Raw genomic sequence first — 18585 nt, forward strand, 5'->3', positions numbered from 1 at the left:
AACTATATGCAAAAAAAAAAAAAAAAAAAAAAAAAAAAAAAAAAAGGTCTAGAAAAATATGAACATGACATACACTCAGCTGCCAGTTTATTTAGAGCACCTAACTAAAAACTCATGCAGTTAGGATAATCCTTATTCATTAGACTTGTTCGGTTTAAAAAAAAAAAAAAGAAAACTTTGGTAAGGTATTTACTCAACTGTATAATCATTATGGAGAAGTCAATTTGACTGTATACAAGCAATGTTTCTATTCACATTGGTATAGAGCACAAACACATTTAACTACACCCAACAAAATGACTGCACAGTTGAGTCAGTTGCTAATAAAATTTAAATAAAAACACTTTAAATTCATTAAAATGGTACGCAAACGGCAAAATAACACTATTTGAATGAGTTCATTTTTGCTAGGTTTATCTAATACACTGGCAGCTAAGTGTAATTTTCGAATAATACTGAGTAAATACCACTCAGAAACAATCACAGATGAACAACTTCAAAGTGCAATAATCTAGAAGACTTTAAGAACAACTCATTAGATCAAAACTGATGGGACAGGACATTCTTTTAACGGGGGCATTTTTGCTTGCAAACCTAAAGAATAACAATAGCTCTTATTTGGAAAGAGCACAGCTTGCTGAGGCCAGGCAGCTGTTGGGAGTGCCGTCTTTCAATTCTAAGAAAATAACACCCCATTATCAAGAAAAATGTTATCTTGCTACTTGAAGGAACATAAGATTTTGAGAATAGCTGTGGGACAACAGAAACCTAAAACAAATAAGCTTAATGTTTTCAAAGCTACTGCAGCTCATCCGTCAAACCTGTCAGCAAATGGATTATTAGAACATTGAATTTAATAACTAGTATTATGTACACATACATACATGTATAAAATAATACATTACATTCTCATGTTCACAGTCCTAAGTGGAAACCCAGGGTTACATAATATTCATAGAAGGAACAATAGCTTTGAGAGAATAAACTATGATGATAAATCGACTTGTTAAAAAAAAAAAAAAAAAAAAAAAGTCATGCACACTGCATAATTAATTTTGCCACCATTAAATTAAGTGCCTGTTAACATAGGAGAAAAGGAAAAACAAATCAGTGCATACTGTATTTAAACAAACAAAAAAAGCATGAAAAATATCATGTCACATGATCAAGGCTACTGAGAATGCTTGTTTAAAAGGCCATCCATTAGACAATAACTGAAAGTGGTCGACAGCAAAACTGTGATTGTCTCATGTGCAAAAAAACAAAATAAAAACAAACACACCAAAATAACAACTGTACCCTTTGTCCTCAAACTGCTCATCATTACGAAGACATAAAATATGGAATTATCAACTGCGTTTGACATAAAGAAAAAAAACTAAGTTTTGATAATATATGATATATCCATATATATTCATAATATACACCATATTTTGATGTCATGTCTCTGGGATTTGCATAAATGGATACCATAGCATAGTTTGAGTCAGTCAGGATGGCTGTGGGAATGTAGGTATGCCTTCAAGGGTCTTTCCAATATTATCCATCAAAAACTGCTGGTCAGGGAACTACCACTGTCCCCTCTTTAACCCCCATTTTTCCCGCTTGAGAGGCAGTATTCTAGCGACTTCTTCTCAAGTCATCTAGGCTGCTCCAACAGGTGTCTGTACCAGGAATAATGAGACAAAACTGCCAGCATGACATCAACTGGCACAGCATATGTTAGTCTCACAGTACCAGGGCCAGACGAGAGCTTGTGAGGACTCGACCGTGTCTCTGTGTTCTCTCATGGCAGCATCTGACATGGCTCTTAAAGCATACATTCATAGTTTTCTCTTGGGTGAGAACAAAGGAGAGTGGAGGCTCTGGGAGGAAAGAGGTCTTGCAGAGGTGGAGATGTCAGAAAGGAGGTCACTTTAATCACCTGTCCACATATCCGGTCTGATGTGGCAAGTCTTTCCACACTGGAGCACACTAGTATGTCCTCTTGATTAAAGGGGAATGTAAACATACAAGAGAGCATCTTTGGCAGAATATGAGGAGTCTTTTTGGAGGTAGTGGGTGAAGGGTGAATGTGAGATGGGGGGGTTGCAGCAACAAAGTGTCAGAGGCAGAATGTGGCCAGAATGAAAAACCCTATGTGGGAGCTGGATGCTCCTGAGGGTTAGTCCTATTAGAGGCACTTCTGTGGTCTTGGTTGCATTGACTGGGTGAATAGCCCACTTCTGCTTCACTCTGTTCTACTGCTCCATCAGTTGCAGAGGTCAGAGGAGGCGTCCTATGTACAGTCACTGGGATCTGGGATGCTCCAGGCGGTGGCTTCGAAGATAGATTTTCTGCTTCTCTCCAGAAAGACCTGCTAAGTGAATCTGCAAAGACATTCAACAACAATAGCTGTTTACAACAATAGTGCCATTCAGTGCTATTTGCATTGGCTTGTCTTACCTTAAAGAACTGTTAAGTTCAAGAAGAATTTAAAATCATTCTCCCCCGAAGGAAGTATTTAATCGCTTCTGTTATTTTGGTTTTTTTAGAAATCTAGCATCAAGGGTTTTCAAAATATAATTTCAGGTTTTGTGTGATTTTAAATACCAATAACATTATCAAGATTTCAACGTCAAGGTTACACCAAATGTGAAAAATCAGTAAAAACTTTATATTGCCCAATTTTTATGAATCGTCTTCAAACTTCAAAACAAAATACTGGGCCTTGGTACCTTGGTTGGCTAAGCATTTGACCTCGACCTTCATTGTTAGTACCCAAGGCCCAAGGCTTTTTATTTTCAAATATTATATTCATATTACTAAATGTGTAGTTAGATGTTGTTATGCTTTCACAAAGTAACTTTTTCCACAATCAGTTTTAGCTTATAACTTTCAGAATCATGCAGTTTTAATGATGAGATGCCACATTTACAAACTCAACTCAGATGTGTTCCAGTATTTTTTTACCTGTTCACTGGAAAATCTCAAATTTATTGAACTGTGAACTGATGTCCGAAATGTTCATTATGTGTAAAAAGATGTCTGCAAAATTCAACCTTGAGCCTACAAATAATATGTTGTTAACACTGAAGAAGGTACTAGATGTCAGAGTGGAAAGTTTCAAAATTTTGCCTCAGTGGGAAGGGCTTGGTAGTTTGCAATAAACTTAGGATGTAAACATATTGATTTAAAAAGTAGAACTGAAATTTTTGTTTACAACTCTCACCATAGTGCTCTGGAGGAGTGTGGCTGCTTAGTCTTTTATCATGTGAGGTGAAAAAGACAGAAGAGTCCTGATTGCTAGTGAGGCTATTCAGAGCTGCGTCCTCATGCTGGGCATGCTCACTGAGGTTCTCCTTCAGACCTGGCACAGTCTTGTCCAGTGGATCATCCTCCCCCAGATAAGCATAGGGACAGTATTCCCGCGTGCGAGAGTAGATGTTGGCATTGTCATAGCAGTCAGAGCAAATGACTAGAGGACCTGCACCGCCTGGCAACAAAGAACAAATATTACATAAGCACATGACTGGTGTCATACCATACAATAATCTGTGTACTTAAGATTCTTCTCAAAACTACTATGACCATACATTTTATGCAAAACTATTATGAAAGGTGGATTATATGGTTCCACAGTTTGAAAAGAACTCTGAAGTTCTTTTTGTTTTTTATAGACAAGACCTGGAACAGAATTTTACATTTTAAAACAGTCTGCATACAAACCAGTACACATTTAAAGATTATGTATATTTAGGTTTAGCTGTATTTCAATATTTTGGTTGGTTGGCTTAGCTGTTGATGGCATTAAAACAATAACTACAGAACACAAATTTGTTAAATCAATTAATTGCTTTAAGAGTCAGTGCAGAAATATAATACCTATAGCCAAGGCCGTTGCTGGTGAGGCAGCAAGCCCAAACACTTGTGTTAATGACACTCACCTGGGGGGACTCCAGCTAGTCCCTCACGAGGCTCCCCGGGGTGGAAACTGCTACGGCCAGTAAACAGCGAGCCAACCCTGCAGTGCAGCATGCTGTTCCCTTCAGTTTCCACCTCACTGCCTGTGTCTCCATAACACACACCTGGGAGCAACATGATAATTAGTTACAGTTTTATTTCAGCGGGGAGCTGATCCAAAACATAAATGAAGGAATAGGAACCTAAGAGACACTGGAATTTCCCGAACAACCGAACCCTTAAAAGGTACATTATAAAATGGGAAGTTTCTGTTTTTGTCATCTCAGCACTGACTTGTTTACAAGACTCTGCAGTCTTGTGATCACAATGTTGACATACCCTCAGACTTTAAACTAGACTCCTGACTAATTTTCAACAGACCACTAACATTAAAAGAAATGGTTCATGTCACTTAAAGTTTACATTAAAGCACAAGAAAAATCCTTCATAAATACTGACAGGATACTACTGAAATATCTAGTTTGGTTTGTAGATGCAGAAGGGAACTATTGTTTTCTGTTTCAAACTCAAAGGGCAGGTAACCCACCGTCCGTGCCCTTATGGACATATCCATTAGAGAGGGGAGGCATGAGCTGCTGGTGGCTCCCAGCCTCAGAATTACTGTAACCCTCCTGAGGCTCAGACAAAGTACCCTGAGAGGATAGGTAGCTGGGAATATCTGCTGGCAAATTCATCTCATCTGTAACGGAAACATATTTTCAGTTCTATGTCATGACTTCAAAACAAAGTGTCCACGGAAACATTTCAGTTTACAAGCAGCCATCTTTTCTGGATAAAGCTTTCAATAAGGCACATTTATGTTACAGGACAGATGGCTGTGTGTCCAAACTACTTACCTGTGTTGGTAATACTGTAGTCCTCACTTTTCCTACGCATGTGATAGATTACAATGACCCAGACCAACGAAGTACCAACCACACAGCACACCACCACAATCACCACGATGCCCACAGTGGTCCAGGCATCCTGGTCATACACTGTGCCTGTATCGCAATTTGGTGATGGCGAGACGCTCAGGTATATGTGGCCACGCTCTGTACCCAAAGTATTAGACATGATGCAGGTGTATTTCCCAGCATCAGCTGGACCAGCATCAACAATGATAAGAAGTTGATTGGCTGCAGCAAAGAAGTGGCGCTCTGTTAGGACCAAAGGCCCATCATCTTTGGTCCAGTTGAGACGAGGAGCAGGGCTGCCTCCAGCTATACACTGAAGCACAGCAGTTTCACCCCGGGCCACTGTTCTGTCTTCCAGTGGCCGCATGAAGGATGGGGTTTCTGCAGAGGAAAAGGGAAAAAAAAAAAAGAAGAGGATGAACTCATTTTTGATTTAAGTCATCCGTGGCCAGTTTAGATGGATGTGTGCTATTTTTTAAACAATTTTTCTCCAGCACTAATATTTAATGATTAATCACAAACTCCGCCAATTGGACAGTCAGTCATTATATACTCCTGCAAGTAGCTCAAGTCACATTTTGCAAGTACATTAATTAAGAAATATAATACTATATTTGATTTCGGATATGCGCCAGGCAGTCTCCTTTAAATATTCCACATGGTCGTGTTATAACAAGGCCATGTGGAATTTTTGCTTTTACGTCATCATTAGTTAAAACTGGCAGGGCGGCAACACATAAACAAGAGCTTGTAATGAGCAACAGACATAAATGAGCGGCCAATTGGAGTAGTGAGTTATCTGAAATGACCCCAGTAGATAAAAAAAAAAACTCAGTTAATCAGATGGCTGACTCACCCAGAACAGTCAGAGTAGCATTTGCCGACAGGCTGCCAGCAGCATTCTGAGCGGTACAGCTATACACTCCCATGTCTTCTGTTTTCACTTTAGCAATGAAAAAGACGTCATCGTCAGGCATCACATGCATCCTGCGCTCTCGGGCAGCAGGGAAGTCAGTGCCTCCATCTTTCTGCCAAGCAATCTGTGGTGATGGATGGCCTTCAGCAGCACACTCCAGCCTGGCCGTAGTCCCAGTCCGGATTGTCAGATCCATGGGGGTCTTAAGAAAGGAAGGCATCTCTGAAAGACAGAAAATAGAAAGTCAAGGGTGGAATACAATGGTACAGACAGAAACAAATACTGATATATACCATATATGTATGAAAACGAGATAAAACCTTAGGGTACCTCTCTCTTATTTAATTTTTTCCCCAGTTACTGTACTGTCAAATGGGTAGCAATACTACTTAACAAATAAACTATATACAAGTATCAACTTCATGCAGATATATTGCAGTGAATTGGCAAAACCAGCAACCCAAAGCCTAAACAGGGTAAGTGAACAAGACGCAAAAACCTCCCAAAAAACAAACAAACCAAAAAAGAACTGGCAATCACTGATCACGTTCATTTAAAGAGATAACACATCCTCACCATTGACAGTAAGCTTGGCCCTGTTGGAGTAATTGGAACCAAAGTGATTGGAGACCACACACTGGTAACGCCCCTCATCGGTGAAGTTCACATTGAGGAGGTGAAGCACAGTGGTATAGATCAGCTCTCCCTCTTGGTACCGGGCATAATTTTCCACTTCTGCATCATACAGCACCTCCCCATCCTTCCGCCAGGCTGTGGTCATTGGTGAATCACTGCTGCTGGACGCAATGCAGCTCAGAGTCACATTGTTTCCCCGCAGTGCAACAGACGTCTCTGGGTGAGTTGTGATCTGAGGCTTGGGGAAATCATCTGTGTAGGCACATGTGTTTGGGAAAATAAAAACAAAGGAAATAAAAGAAACATTTTTCTAACTGAAATATATATATAAGATTTTAAGCTCCACCAGAATGCAACACAGTATCAAAAAACAAAAAAAATAATACAGCTTTTCAAAAAATGACAAGTTAAAAAACAAAACAACTTTTCACGTATTTTGTATCTTTTTAAGTGAAATAATCCGCTGGACACTCTCAAAACATCCAAAATAAATATTAATTTTAGTCTTTTCTTCCATATACCAATAAACATTGTTTTATATGTTTTGTGCTTATTCAACAGAATCTATAATGGCAGGCTGGGAATAATTAAAACAAGAAAAAAAGACTGACCACAAACAAACTCTTCCGGGCTGATGGACAGGACATTGCGACCGAGCAGATTCACAGGATGGGCACAGATAGCAGTGACAGACTGCTGGAACTGGCTGTCTGTCAACCAAGGACCCAGCCACTGCATGTGACAGTCACACAGCAGGTTGCTTGTGTTCAGGACACTGAGAATAGAGGAGTAATTTGGGAAACATGAGATGACTCATAGTAATATAAGACGGAATGATTCTACTAATGAAGTATGAGATTGAACCACTGGAAATAAAGGGAAAATTAATCTGGGATTTCAGGGATTCATCTGAACTCACTCTTCAGAGAGTTAATAGAATTTATTCTTTTAGAAAAGAAACCTCCACATACTAACTTGAAAAGAAGATTTAATCTTAAATAATTTAAAGTGAGCCATTTACAGATATCTAAATAAAGCTTATATAGCTTCCAAATAAAGCTATATTCCTGTGAAACACACAGGGAATTGTTATTGGTGAACATCTAAATCTGTTTATAAAGCCTTTTAGTCAACCTGTCAGCTGGACCATGGCAAAAGGATCGAAATTGTGGCATGAAATTGGATTCAAGGCTATAAAAAGCCTCCAGAACTGCGCTCTATTTTTTTTGTACAAAAATACATTTTAATTAGAGGAATGCTGCCATCTTCTTCTAGTCAAGTTATCAAACCAAGCCACTTTATCCGCTTGCAAAGCAGATACTGTTAAATTCTATTAAGGTAGCACACTAATTACTAACAAGAGGATATGAGTACTGTCAGTTTGACAGCAGCTGGGGCATTTAGCCAGCCACTGCTTGAGAGACACTCCTAAGATGGGTTGATCAAAAGCTCAAAACAGTGAGAGACTTTGCATTTCCGCTCCCTTTCCTCGCACACAGGAGACAGCTGTCCCAACTAAGTAAAGGCTGCTGCAACTCAAAAACTAAATCAGAAGTCTTTGCTTGGCCAACTGCGAATAAAAAAAAAAAAGTATAAACCCAGTATCTTGATGCATTCTCAATCATCCAGGAAAGTAAATCTCCAAAAGTTGATTCTGTTCATCTGGACGTATGTGTCAGGAGTATCGGAGCAGTTGAGACGCATTTTTTCTAAACACCGGGTCTCTGTGGCTTTTAAACCCCAAAACACGCTGCAGTCAGCTGAGACTGAAGAAGTCACTTGGATGAGTGACGAAACGTTTCTCCCACAAAACACTACGTCCGGATGAACAGAATCAACTTTTGGAGATATAAACCCAGTAAATATATTTAGCCTTAAATTTCACCAACCAAATAAATAAATAAATAAATAAAGATTTTAAATGGGGCAACAAAATTAAAATTGCTATGGTGGATCAACAATGACTCCCTGTTTAAAAGCTTCAGTGACGCCAATTTAAAATGTAAATCACTGCCCCTGCAGTGTTTCTTAATCATTGTAATTCCTTTTTAATGAGGTCAATAACAATAAATCAGTCTAACAAACATTAACACAGGAAAATACCAGCTAATACATGCGCATGAGAGCTGTAGGATATTTCTGTGTTTGGTTTTGTTTTACTTACAACACTTTCAGCTTCATATGAGACATCGCCTCTGGGTGTATCGACATGATACCATTCTTGCTGAGGTCCCTAAAGATGGGACACAAATATGGATTAAACACACCAGTTTGATCAAATTGACATTTTTGTCAGAAGTGTAACGCAACAACAGGACAATAAACCTTTCTGCTATGTTTAAACATTTAATAATAGATATCAAAATGACTGCATGGCTAAAAAGTATTAGATAAGGGCTTTACTCACAAGTGCTCGAGCTCTTCCAGGCCTTCAAACGCTTTCTTTGTGATGGATTTGATTTTGTTCTGTTGTAGGATTCTGGAAAAAATAAAGATATTTCACACGAGGCCAAGTGAACAGTTCAAACTAGCCTGCTCCTAGGCCATCCTTTATTACAAAAACAAGTCACTGCTCCAGCAGCTTTTGTGAAGGCTGCTATAACATCTGAAACAAATTACACTGCAAATTGAAATAAATTGGAGAACTAAATAAATCAAATGTGTTAAAAACAGATCTGTAGTATATTAAACATTACAATATAATTTAACCTTTCTGAAAATTTGTGCAGCCATTTGTTTGATGCACTGTAAAGTATCTTAACATAAACCAGCTCTATTTCTCTAAATACAAAAACATTTTACAAACTTGCATACTATATATAAAAATACAATTTTTAAAATTCATATCATGCCCTCACAGAGTGTTTAGCTTCTTCATGCCATCAAATACACCAATGGAGTCTTCAATGGCCCAGGAGATTTCATTATTACGGATATCTCTGAAAAGCAAAGAGACTCATATTAGATATTAAACACAGTACACACAGGCTGAACATCTAAAGGCTTCTCCTGCAAAGAACAAAGAGCACACATTACCACCACTGGGGTTGCCAGCAGCAGTGACTCTTCGTTAGAAGACTAACAATCTGAGACACCATACTTCCACAGTATGTCACAGCTTGCTGCTCCTGCCGCTGTGATGAGGGGAAATAATTGGCTCTGTTTAGCACTGAGACAGTTCATGGGTCCACTGCAAGTCCAGGGAGGCCTTGTGTTTACAGGATGGGTCATGGGCTCTTTTGTTTCTCTTTCCTCATGCCTGGCTACCTCTGAAAGAAGTTCTGCACTCACCAGTTCCCCTCTCCCATGAAAGATCCCGAGATGGTCAAAATCCCAAATGCAACCCCTTTGTCATTGTAGTTCACTGGCTTAAAGAGAGCTCTGTGCAGCAAATAATGAGTTCATAACTTTCTCACAGATAAACTGTGGATGAAGAAGATATACTCGATTAATTGGGCTGATATTTTGCTAATCAGAATTTTAATAGCTTTGGTTTTAAACCTAAAATACAGCCCTTACTTTAAAACAAACAAGCAAACCCGAAAAACTCTCATTAACATGTCCTAGCTCGAGATCAGCAGCAACAACAGCAACAACAACAACAACAACCGTGTTAGACTGTGTCAAATAATCCACTTGTAAAGCAAGTAGGGGCTGCTCAATTATGGCAAAAATGATAATCATGATTATTTTCACTGAAATTGAAATCTCGATTATTTGACGATATTTATTTAACCCTTTAAGACCTACTATAGAACCAAGTCCGCCAGAGCTTATATTATTTTTTTACATGTTGTAGTGCCATTTGTGGGAGCATTTCAAGTTGCTATGCAACTGTTATAGCCCATATTTTAATAATATGTATGCATTAAGTCATTAATTACATTAATTGCAAAAAAAGTGCAATAAACTACAAAAAAATTGAAAATCGTTTTTGGTTTTTTTACATATCGTTAGCTTCATAGCATAATTGCCTAAGTCATTTGACTAAGTCAATGACTTAGGCACTTATGCTATGAAGCTAACGATATATTTCTACTTGGAGAAATTTAAGAGGTTTATCCCTCAAAACTTTAAATACAAAAAAAGTTGCAAAAAATAGTTTACAACAACAGGAAATTTATTTTGAGTGTCTTCATAGTTTTATTTTGGAGATACAGCAATTTTTATATACTGCAGGAAAAACGAAAAAACAATCCTATGATGCAAATTTGCAAAGAAAACAGCAGGTGCATCAAAATAAACTATTTCCAGCAGTGCAATTCGAGTTCTAAGCATCCCAGCAACTATTCAGAAAAGTCAAACATGACCAGTATAGGCTTTTAAGGCCTACAAGTAAAAAAAACTACATTTCCGTGAAAATGATGTCACTTCCGGTTTCGGCAAGGAAATGGCGGACATGCGATAGTTCGCGCTGACATCTGTTTCACTGTGGGAAGTGTTACAAACAGCTGATCGGATCGGCAAAGCGTGTTTCTCGAATATTATGTTTTTGTTGCTGCAAGCACTTTTTATGCAATTTTTGCAAAGCTTTATGTGGAAGGAAACCGTGACCGAGGACAAGCTGATGGCATCAGATGTAAGTACAACTCCTCCGGTTTCATATGCAAAACAAATTATTGAGCTAGCTTACACGGTTCAGGTTCTACAGGGATTTAAAAATAGTTACACAAAACGGAGCGTGCTGCTCTGACCGGATTTAAAGGGTTAACAATGACTTTAAAAAATAATATAAAATAGTGTGCAAAACCACTGAAGTTTTTTTTTACCTCTCTTTTCAACCAACGGCAGTCACTCTCCTCTCCAAATAACTTCTGCTTAGCTTTCCAAGCTTCCCTCGGGTCCTCTTAATCAGCGGTCTCCAACCTTTTTTGCGCCACGGACCGGTTTATAAGGTGTCGCGGATAAATGAGGGAGGGGCTAATAATCGGCTCAGTCATTTTTAATGATCATTGAAAGCCCAGATCGTAATCGTGATTAAAATTCGATTAATTGAGCAGCCCTACTTTAACGGCAGTCAAAACAGTGGTGCTATCCAGGAATTCCAGTACAGTAACCTTGCCCAGCCCTTACATTAAAGTGGTGAAGATGAAATTGCCTGACTCAATATCAGAACATCATGATACAACAACAGATGAGACCAAGGAGAATCTCCCTGCTGCTAACCATCTTCATACCAAAATCTTTCCTGCTACCTTTTTCTCCAGTCACTTCACTGTCCAACCCCAAAAGATACTCTTTGAAAAGCTGCAGTTTAGGATTAGAGCTAACCCCAACCCTATTAATACATACACTATATGTACTTATTTATCTTCTCCCAATTACATTAGTCCCCCTCAATACCCCATCAGCCCCATGCGCAGCTCTTTTTCTCCCATTGTTTGGTGGAAGGGCCTAATATGGCCCTTTTGATATTGAAGGTTGCCAACATGTGGTCTAGATCAACCAACAAGTGCTTCTGACAGTGAAGCCTCTCCAACATGAATGTTGAGAGGCTACTGACAAAAACACTGTAAACCTGAAACTTTTACTATCTGGGTGGAGATGCACACACCTCACGTAGATTTTTCACATTTTAACTAATTAAAAAAAGAAGAAGAAAAAAAAAAGAATCACAATAGCTAGGTTTCATTTGACGTAGACGTGACGTCGACGTAAAGCGCGAAATTTGACTGGCGGTCGGAAGTGAAAAAGATAAGCGCAAAATCACAGACAGACAGTACGCAAAATGCCTATGTCCTGTTGTGTTTACGGATGCTCCAGTAGGTCGACCAGAGAAACTGATAAACGGTATTTTAGGGTACCAAAAATAGCCCAACGAAGAGGAGAAAAATGGAAAATTCTAACCGAAAAACGTAGGAAAAAATGGATTTTAAATTTACGTTTACAGTCGGGAGGAGCAGAGTCTGCCAATGCCCGTGTCTGCAGCGACCACTTCGTCAGAGGTAATGTTATGTTTGCAAACGAACTTATTAGCATTAGGTTGTCGTTAAATTCTCGTTTACTTAGTGCTTTTAAGTTAGTAGTCTAATATTGACTTGATTGGGACTATAGGCTGCCCAAGTGCTTTGGATGACGAAGAGTCGGAGGACTGGGCTCCGACGGTCAATCTCGGCTACGAACGAAAACCCAGATCGGAATCAGTTCTCAAACGAGAGAAAAGAATGAAGCTTAAGGCAGAACAGCATCGATGTGCAGAGGCGATTTTGGATATGCAACAGACGGCTGAGAGCCCGGATTTGAGACTAGTGACAGTGGAGAACCCCGAACTGCAGCTTCCAGCTGAGAATCCACAACCAGAAGACTTCAGTGTGAATGAGACATTCACTTATCCAGGTAAGATATTGTGCTGAGATGTAAAACAAACAAGAATCATGTCAAAGAGAAAAAGATGCCATTATCTGTAATGATTATGGTCCAAGTTACATATTACATGTTTGTGATTTTTTAATCACAGAGTAAATCCATACCATTTTATTCAGAAAAAAAGAAAAAGTGGCACTTATTACCGTCAGGCACACACCACAGGTTTTTGTACACTGCTATGGTTCTTATATTGCCAGATTCCAGACAGTCTCCTTTCACAGATAAGTAAAGATATCCGTAATGTAAGGTTTCTGTGGTGAGAAACATATAAATATATTTTTTGTATATACCCTCTATCTGAAAAATGCATCTGAGTGTCATGAGGGATCTAAGGCAATCACACAAATTCTTAGCTGATGAATTCTTAGCTAAAAGAAAACACTCTCTCCCCACTACTACTGAAGTACACCTGCAAAATGCTAGCAGTGCCCTATGCGTATATGTGTGTGTGTGTGTGTGTGTGTATGTGTGTGTTCTCATTGCAATAACATCGTACTTAATTAGGCTACTAACCCTGCCATACAATTGCAATGAGCTGCAATCACTTCTCCATCCTCCTTTGCAATTACCCAAGTCTTCAGAGGTGTCTCGTTAGACCGCTGAGAATGGTTTACCTTGAAACAAACAACTGTCACTCTAACGAAGTCCTAAGGATGTGGCATGTTTGTTGACGTTAAAGCCGCTACCGCTAACTGTTAGCGTGTTTAAGATAAAGCAATATAAGAACAAACACTCACCCTTGCAAACACCAAACTGTATCCATCACGGAGACGTTTTGTTCCAAGGTTGTGGACCCACCCGCTGACAAAAAAAATTGTACGCCTCCAGACTCTTGAAAGCTTTCATTTGCTGCCTAGTGTAGTAAGAAGTCTGGAGGACCAAGTAGTTGGTGATATCCACAGCCTCGATAGTAGGCAAATCCTTTACTTCTGTGGTGTATTCGGACATTTTCAAAGAATACGGATCACGTCCGATATATTTTTTAACTATCTGTTTATATCTCTCCCGAGAAACGGGGTCTAAAGTTGCACAATAGCTGCTCTCCTGACTCTCCACAGTGTCCTCCATGTTTACTTCCGCCCTCCACTCAAAAATCGCGCTGCCTCCGCACGTCATCAGAACCACGTGACCGCAACCCAACTATTGTGTGTAAGTAAATTTCAGGACAAAGAACACAAAGCCGGAAAAACATACATCTATGGAAAACACACACAGAGTGGTTTAATCTAAATCTAAATGTACACCATTGACAACAAAAGATTTGCATGGCACTACAATAAGATGGGGACTTGAAATAGTGGTACTTTCTACAGTTTTCTCTGAACTACTTGGAAAGAATTCAAGAACAAAAAACTAAAACTACAAATGTAGAAAGAAACAAGTGCAGACCTACTTTTGCAAGAAGCCTTCAATGAGAATGCAGAGCCAACAGGACTTGAGTTAATTCGTTTACAGAGATTCATTAAACTTCTAACCACAAATAATAAACACATACTGCAGACAGATTCGGGCATTGCACTTACAGGGTGCGCAGACTTGACAGGCCACTGAACACTCCCTCTCCCAAATGGCTGATAGAGTTTTCTCCCAGGTTCAGGCTCTCCAGGAAATCTAAACCTTTAAAAGCTGTCTCCTCAAGTCTAGTCAGATGATTGCCAGACAAGTCTCTGTTCAAAGAAACCACAAATATGACAAACATTAACTAAAAACAATTTCCCTATGTTCTGTATGGTAATATTAGTCCACATTTAAGGATGAAATGAGCTGTTTTCACAAAAACACCATATATGGTGCATTAGGTAGAAGCTAGACCTCACTGAACCAGCCCAGACAAACACAGTGCAGCAAGATAACAGTAACTGCTCCAAGTACTCTTAGCTACATTGGGATTGTAGCAACGAAGCAAACAGACTCACAGTTCCTCAAGCTTTTGGCAAAACTCCCAGGCGTCTGGTCCAATGATGCCAACAGCATTCTGGCTGACCCGCAGGATACGCAGCATGCGCAAGCCATACAGCCAACCTTTGTTAACCTCTGTTAGGTTGTTGTGCTCTAGCTCCCTGGGGGGGGGTGACATTATTGACAAAAATAACTGTATTAAATCAATTTATTGCTTTAACATATCTGCAGGGGGAACCATAGGTGAGAACATTTTATGGAAGATTTTTTTTCAGCAAGATTTTTTCATAGGTGCTGCACATTTTTTGCTAAATATATTGCCAAAGTCCAAAAGATTGCACTCACAATTCTTCAATGTTGTTCAGTCCAAAAAAGGCTCCATCCATGAGCTTAGTGATGCCATTCCTCTGCATCTTCAGTGATTTCAAGGAGTCCATCCCCTTGAATGTAAGGCTGTCAACAATTTTGATCTTGTTCCGCTTCAGTTCACTACAAACACAAAGAATCCATTTTCTTTAACCAAGTGTTTTTATACATAAACAAACTCACACAACAGAGCTTCTCGAATAGGAACATTTGGATCCATAGGTTTTTGGAATTTTGCCTCTGTACAACACCACATTGCTCGATTTTAAATCCAGTGGTTTTAAAAATTATACAAATCAAGATATGATTCAAGACTTGCAGGCTTTTAATTACAAAGGTTTTAGAAATGTTTTGCATTAACTGTTTAAGATTTATGGCCATTTTTATATGTAGTGTGGCTTTTTCAGAGGCTTAGAAATAATTGGACAAACTAACATAATTTTACATAAGGATTGTTTTTACTGCTTTGTTGAAAACAATTTGCAGACAAAGACTGCCTGAAATCTGAAATGCACAAACACCACCAAATGCTGTGTTTCGAACTTTAAGATGTTCTGCCAAATGTTTGCTGCAGCTGCATTCAGTTGCTACTTGTGTCTGGGTCTTTCTAAATTAGGTTTTGTGTTCAGTAACTGAAAGGTATGCTCTGTTAGTTTCAGAACAGGTGACTGACATGATGTATTCACATCCATAAAGGCATCTATTAACTGTAGGCATTAGCAATGAAACACCTATCCCCTCAAGATTGCTCTTTACTACGCTAGATGTTGTAAAAGAGTTTTATGTAACCAAGGGAAGAACTGTGTAATCACTCACTTTTGTGGTCATCCAAGCCTTTAGGTCTTTTGGAGCTGAATGGTTCATTCCTTCATTTAAAGAATGTACCAGATCGTCGATTTGGCCAAGCATAAAATTTTGGCTCTTTTTCTCAAATTGGTTTATTGTGGTTTTTCCACCCCCCCGTTACTTGCATCAATATCTCTTTGGACTTCATATTTAGATTTTCTGGGAAAAGCAGCCAAATGCAAGTTACACTCTTGGAAACAATTCTATCTTTCTATCAGCTTAATTTGTCATTAAATAATGAGGAAGAAGGCCAAACCTGCCCATGGAACTGTCAGGCAACGGTCCAATTATTTTTTATCCTCTGTAAATAGGGCACGATGTGTGTTAAAGCTTCAATTCTGTCTTAATTGTTTAACTTGAAAATCCACGGTTGTGTACAGAAGCAATCTTTCTTTTTAAAGTTTCAATGTCCAATAACTTACAAACCTAACTGTAAAACTGCGCAAAACTGAGTAAAATAAGAGCATCTGTTATATAAATTAAAATTCACCAATTGAGTGATAATGTTACAGCATTTTATTATACTTACAGGAACTGAAGTTGTGGAAGTTTGAAGACTTTGGATGGAAGCACAGTCAATCTGTTCCTGTTCAGCCTCAGCACCAACAGGGAGCTGGAGATGTTTTCAAAGCAGCCAGGCTCCAGGACGCTGATCTTGTTGTTGCTTAAATTACTATGAGATAAAAAAAAGAAAAAACATTACTACCAAATTTAGCAGAAGGAATCATTCTTCCTTTGTAGTTACGCATACTGTGTGAAGTAAATATTTACAAAAATGGTTGCTTTGCAATAAAATGCTTTCTAGGCCAAACTGAACAAAACAAGGTGTTTTCAGTACTCTCGTAAGAGCATGTGACGCTTTGCTCTAATGTGTTTCCTCCAATACTATGAATATCTTCTTACTGTTGTATTACACAGAATGTTTCCAATTGCAAACTTATTCACGGTCATACAAGCAAGTCAATGTAGAGTTAAACCATATTTTAACACTGCATGTCTCACACACTGTCCTAGTACTGATAATAAAGATGACTTTGACTTACAGATATTTCAGCTGCATAGATGGAAAGGATCCAACTTTGAGCTCAGAGATGGAATTGGATGTAAGGTCCAGTGTCTCCAGGGAAACATATGGTTGTAGGTGAAGCATTGACAGCTCAGTGATCCGATTGTGGACTCTGAAATATATCAAATATAAAAAGGTATTAGTTTTAATGATGTCAATGCTTACTAAAGCATTCTTAGTCTAATTAAAATATTATTAACATGGTGAAAGAATGGGGGGGGAAAATAACAAAAGACTGACTCTGGTGGCGTCTTCCACTGTTTTTGTATAAATATGTTTTAATCTAACATCCAACAAAGCATAAAAATTCAGCCAACATTAAATACTGTACAAATATTTTTTTTACAAAGTGTTTAAATGTGCAGAAGAATTCAAGGAATATTTTAATAATTAGTTTGAGTGCTGATAGAAAAGACCAAAAAAAACATAACTGAAAACAAACCCTGAAGAGGATTTTGTACTTACAAAGAAAGTCCTGTGATGTTTGAGGAGACATCGCCAAGATAGGGAAAAACAGTCAGCTCATTGTGATTCAAAGTACTGAAATCAAATTTAAACAAAAATGAAAAAGTTGCATCAGTCAAATAGCCATACATAACTGAGATTTTAAACAAATTTACTCTGATGTCCCTTATAAACTGTGAGCAGAGGTTTATATATCACACTTTTCTTCATGACAAAACAAAAGTTACAAACAACGAGTATATTTCCAAAAATAATCTTACCTATCCTTAAAATACTCAAAGGTGTTGGTTAAGTGGTTAAAATGTATTCAAATTGGTTGTATCTCTATATTACTATCCAATCTTTTATTGAGCAACCAATCAGTGCAGCGGTTCAGTAAAGGACTAGCTCTGCTAACTTCAGTTATGTTCATCCAGATGTGTACTTACACTTGGGTTATCCCATCTGGGACTTCCACTGGAGCCATCGACAGCCTTCTTCTGTTGCAGTCCAGAATATGAACCTCATCCTCTGTTTTATAACACGAGCAAGGAGCAGGACAAGTCTCACTGGCCCAGGCACCCAAACTTAGCAGCATGAAGATAAGGGCCGAAGGAATGGGCCAGCCTTCCGCCATTTTAAATGCCTTCCCACTGAGAGTTAGCTACGTGGCTAGCTAGAACTGGCACGTTAACTTAACACTTATAAAACCACAGAGTTGTTTTTGTAGTTTACGACCATTCAAGCAAGCACATATTTAAGATTTATATCGTCACGATTCCAGGTGGAATCGTAAAATGCAGTTTTTTCCAACTTAAGCGGGGCATCCCAGCAGAGATTTCTGCTCTTCTTTCAGTGGCTGGAATTCCTTCCGCTCCAGCCAGGACACCCTCCCGGAGAGGTTAGCTAGCTCACCGCTGAACTGAGTTGGTCCCACAAACACGCCACTTTTCACCAGAAGAGATCAGTTCAAATCCGTACGATAACCGCTTTTGATTATACTGATCCAAATGAAATGTTACGGGCGTTTAACTCAGACTGTTTACAAAGAATTAAAGAAATTTTGTCCCGTCTTTCCATCCCGAAAGAACAACAAAGCCCCGTGAGTTGATGACACAGGATACCCTAATCCCGCCCCTCTACAGCATGTTTACAGTTATTCTATTGGTCCGTGATTTTGCTTGTCA

General features: G+C 38.8%; 1 protein-coding gene across 2 annotated transcripts; it reads right to left on the bottom strand.

Annotated features, from left to right (window-relative positions):
• Nucleotides 1-1862: 1862 nt before the first annotated feature.
• Nucleotides 1863-18585, bottom strand: lrig2 (leucine-rich repeats and immunoglobulin-like domains 2). 2 transcript variants are annotated; one of them, XM_086293288.1, is made up of 18 exons: nt 17848-18585; nt 17420-17494; nt 16932-17066; nt 16418-16561; nt 15022-15165; nt 14694-14837; nt 14301-14444; nt 9270-9350; nt 8819-8890; nt 8576-8644; nt 7023-7186; nt 6352-6663; nt 5716-5997; nt 4800-5240; nt 4490-4642; nt 3927-4067; nt 3212-3475; nt 1863-2369 (listed from the first exon to the last, which is right to left on the bottom strand). In XM_086293288.1, the coding sequence occupies exons 1-18, from the start codon at nt 18033-18035 to the stop codon at nt 2137-2139; spliced, it is 3186 nt and encodes a 1061-aa protein (XP_086149414.1). In that variant the 5' UTR covers nt 18036-18585; the 3' UTR covers nt 1863-2136. The 2 variants fall into 2 exon arrangements, with proteins under 2 accessions (XP_086149414.1, XP_086149415.1); XM_086293289.1 differs by lacking the exons at nt 16418-16561; nt 16932-17066; nt 17420-17494; nt 17848-18585 and adding an exon at nt 15859-16173.

This window comes from Aulonocara sp. 'chitande type north' Nkhata Bay, linkage group LG5 (genome assembly GCF_057382095.1).
Source record: "Aulonocara sp. 'chitande type north' Nkhata Bay isolate Kocher_YH1m ecotype deep benthic linkage group LG5, A_spYH_male_GT1.1, whole genome shotgun sequence".
Lineage (NCBI taxonomy): Eukaryota > Metazoa > Chordata > Actinopteri > Cichliformes > Cichlidae > Aulonocara > Aulonocara sp. 'chitande type north' Nkhata Bay.

What these genes read in the sequence shown, in the direction of transcription:
- lrig2 (XM_086293288.1), bottom strand. Translation starts at nt 18,035, where the DNA reads ATGGCGGAAGGCTGGCCCATTCCTTCGGCCCTTATCTTCATGCTGCTA. An exon ending in CTGAACAACATTGAAGAATT is followed by an intron (nt 14,838 to 15,021) that starts GTGAGTGCAATC and finishes ACCCCCCCCCAG; the next exon opens with GGAGCTAGAGCACAACAACC. An exon ending in GGCCAAGCTTACTGTCAATG is followed by an intron (nt 5,998 to 6,351) that starts GTGAGGATGTGT and finishes TCTGTCTTTCAG; the next exon opens with AGATGCCTTCCTTTCTTAAG.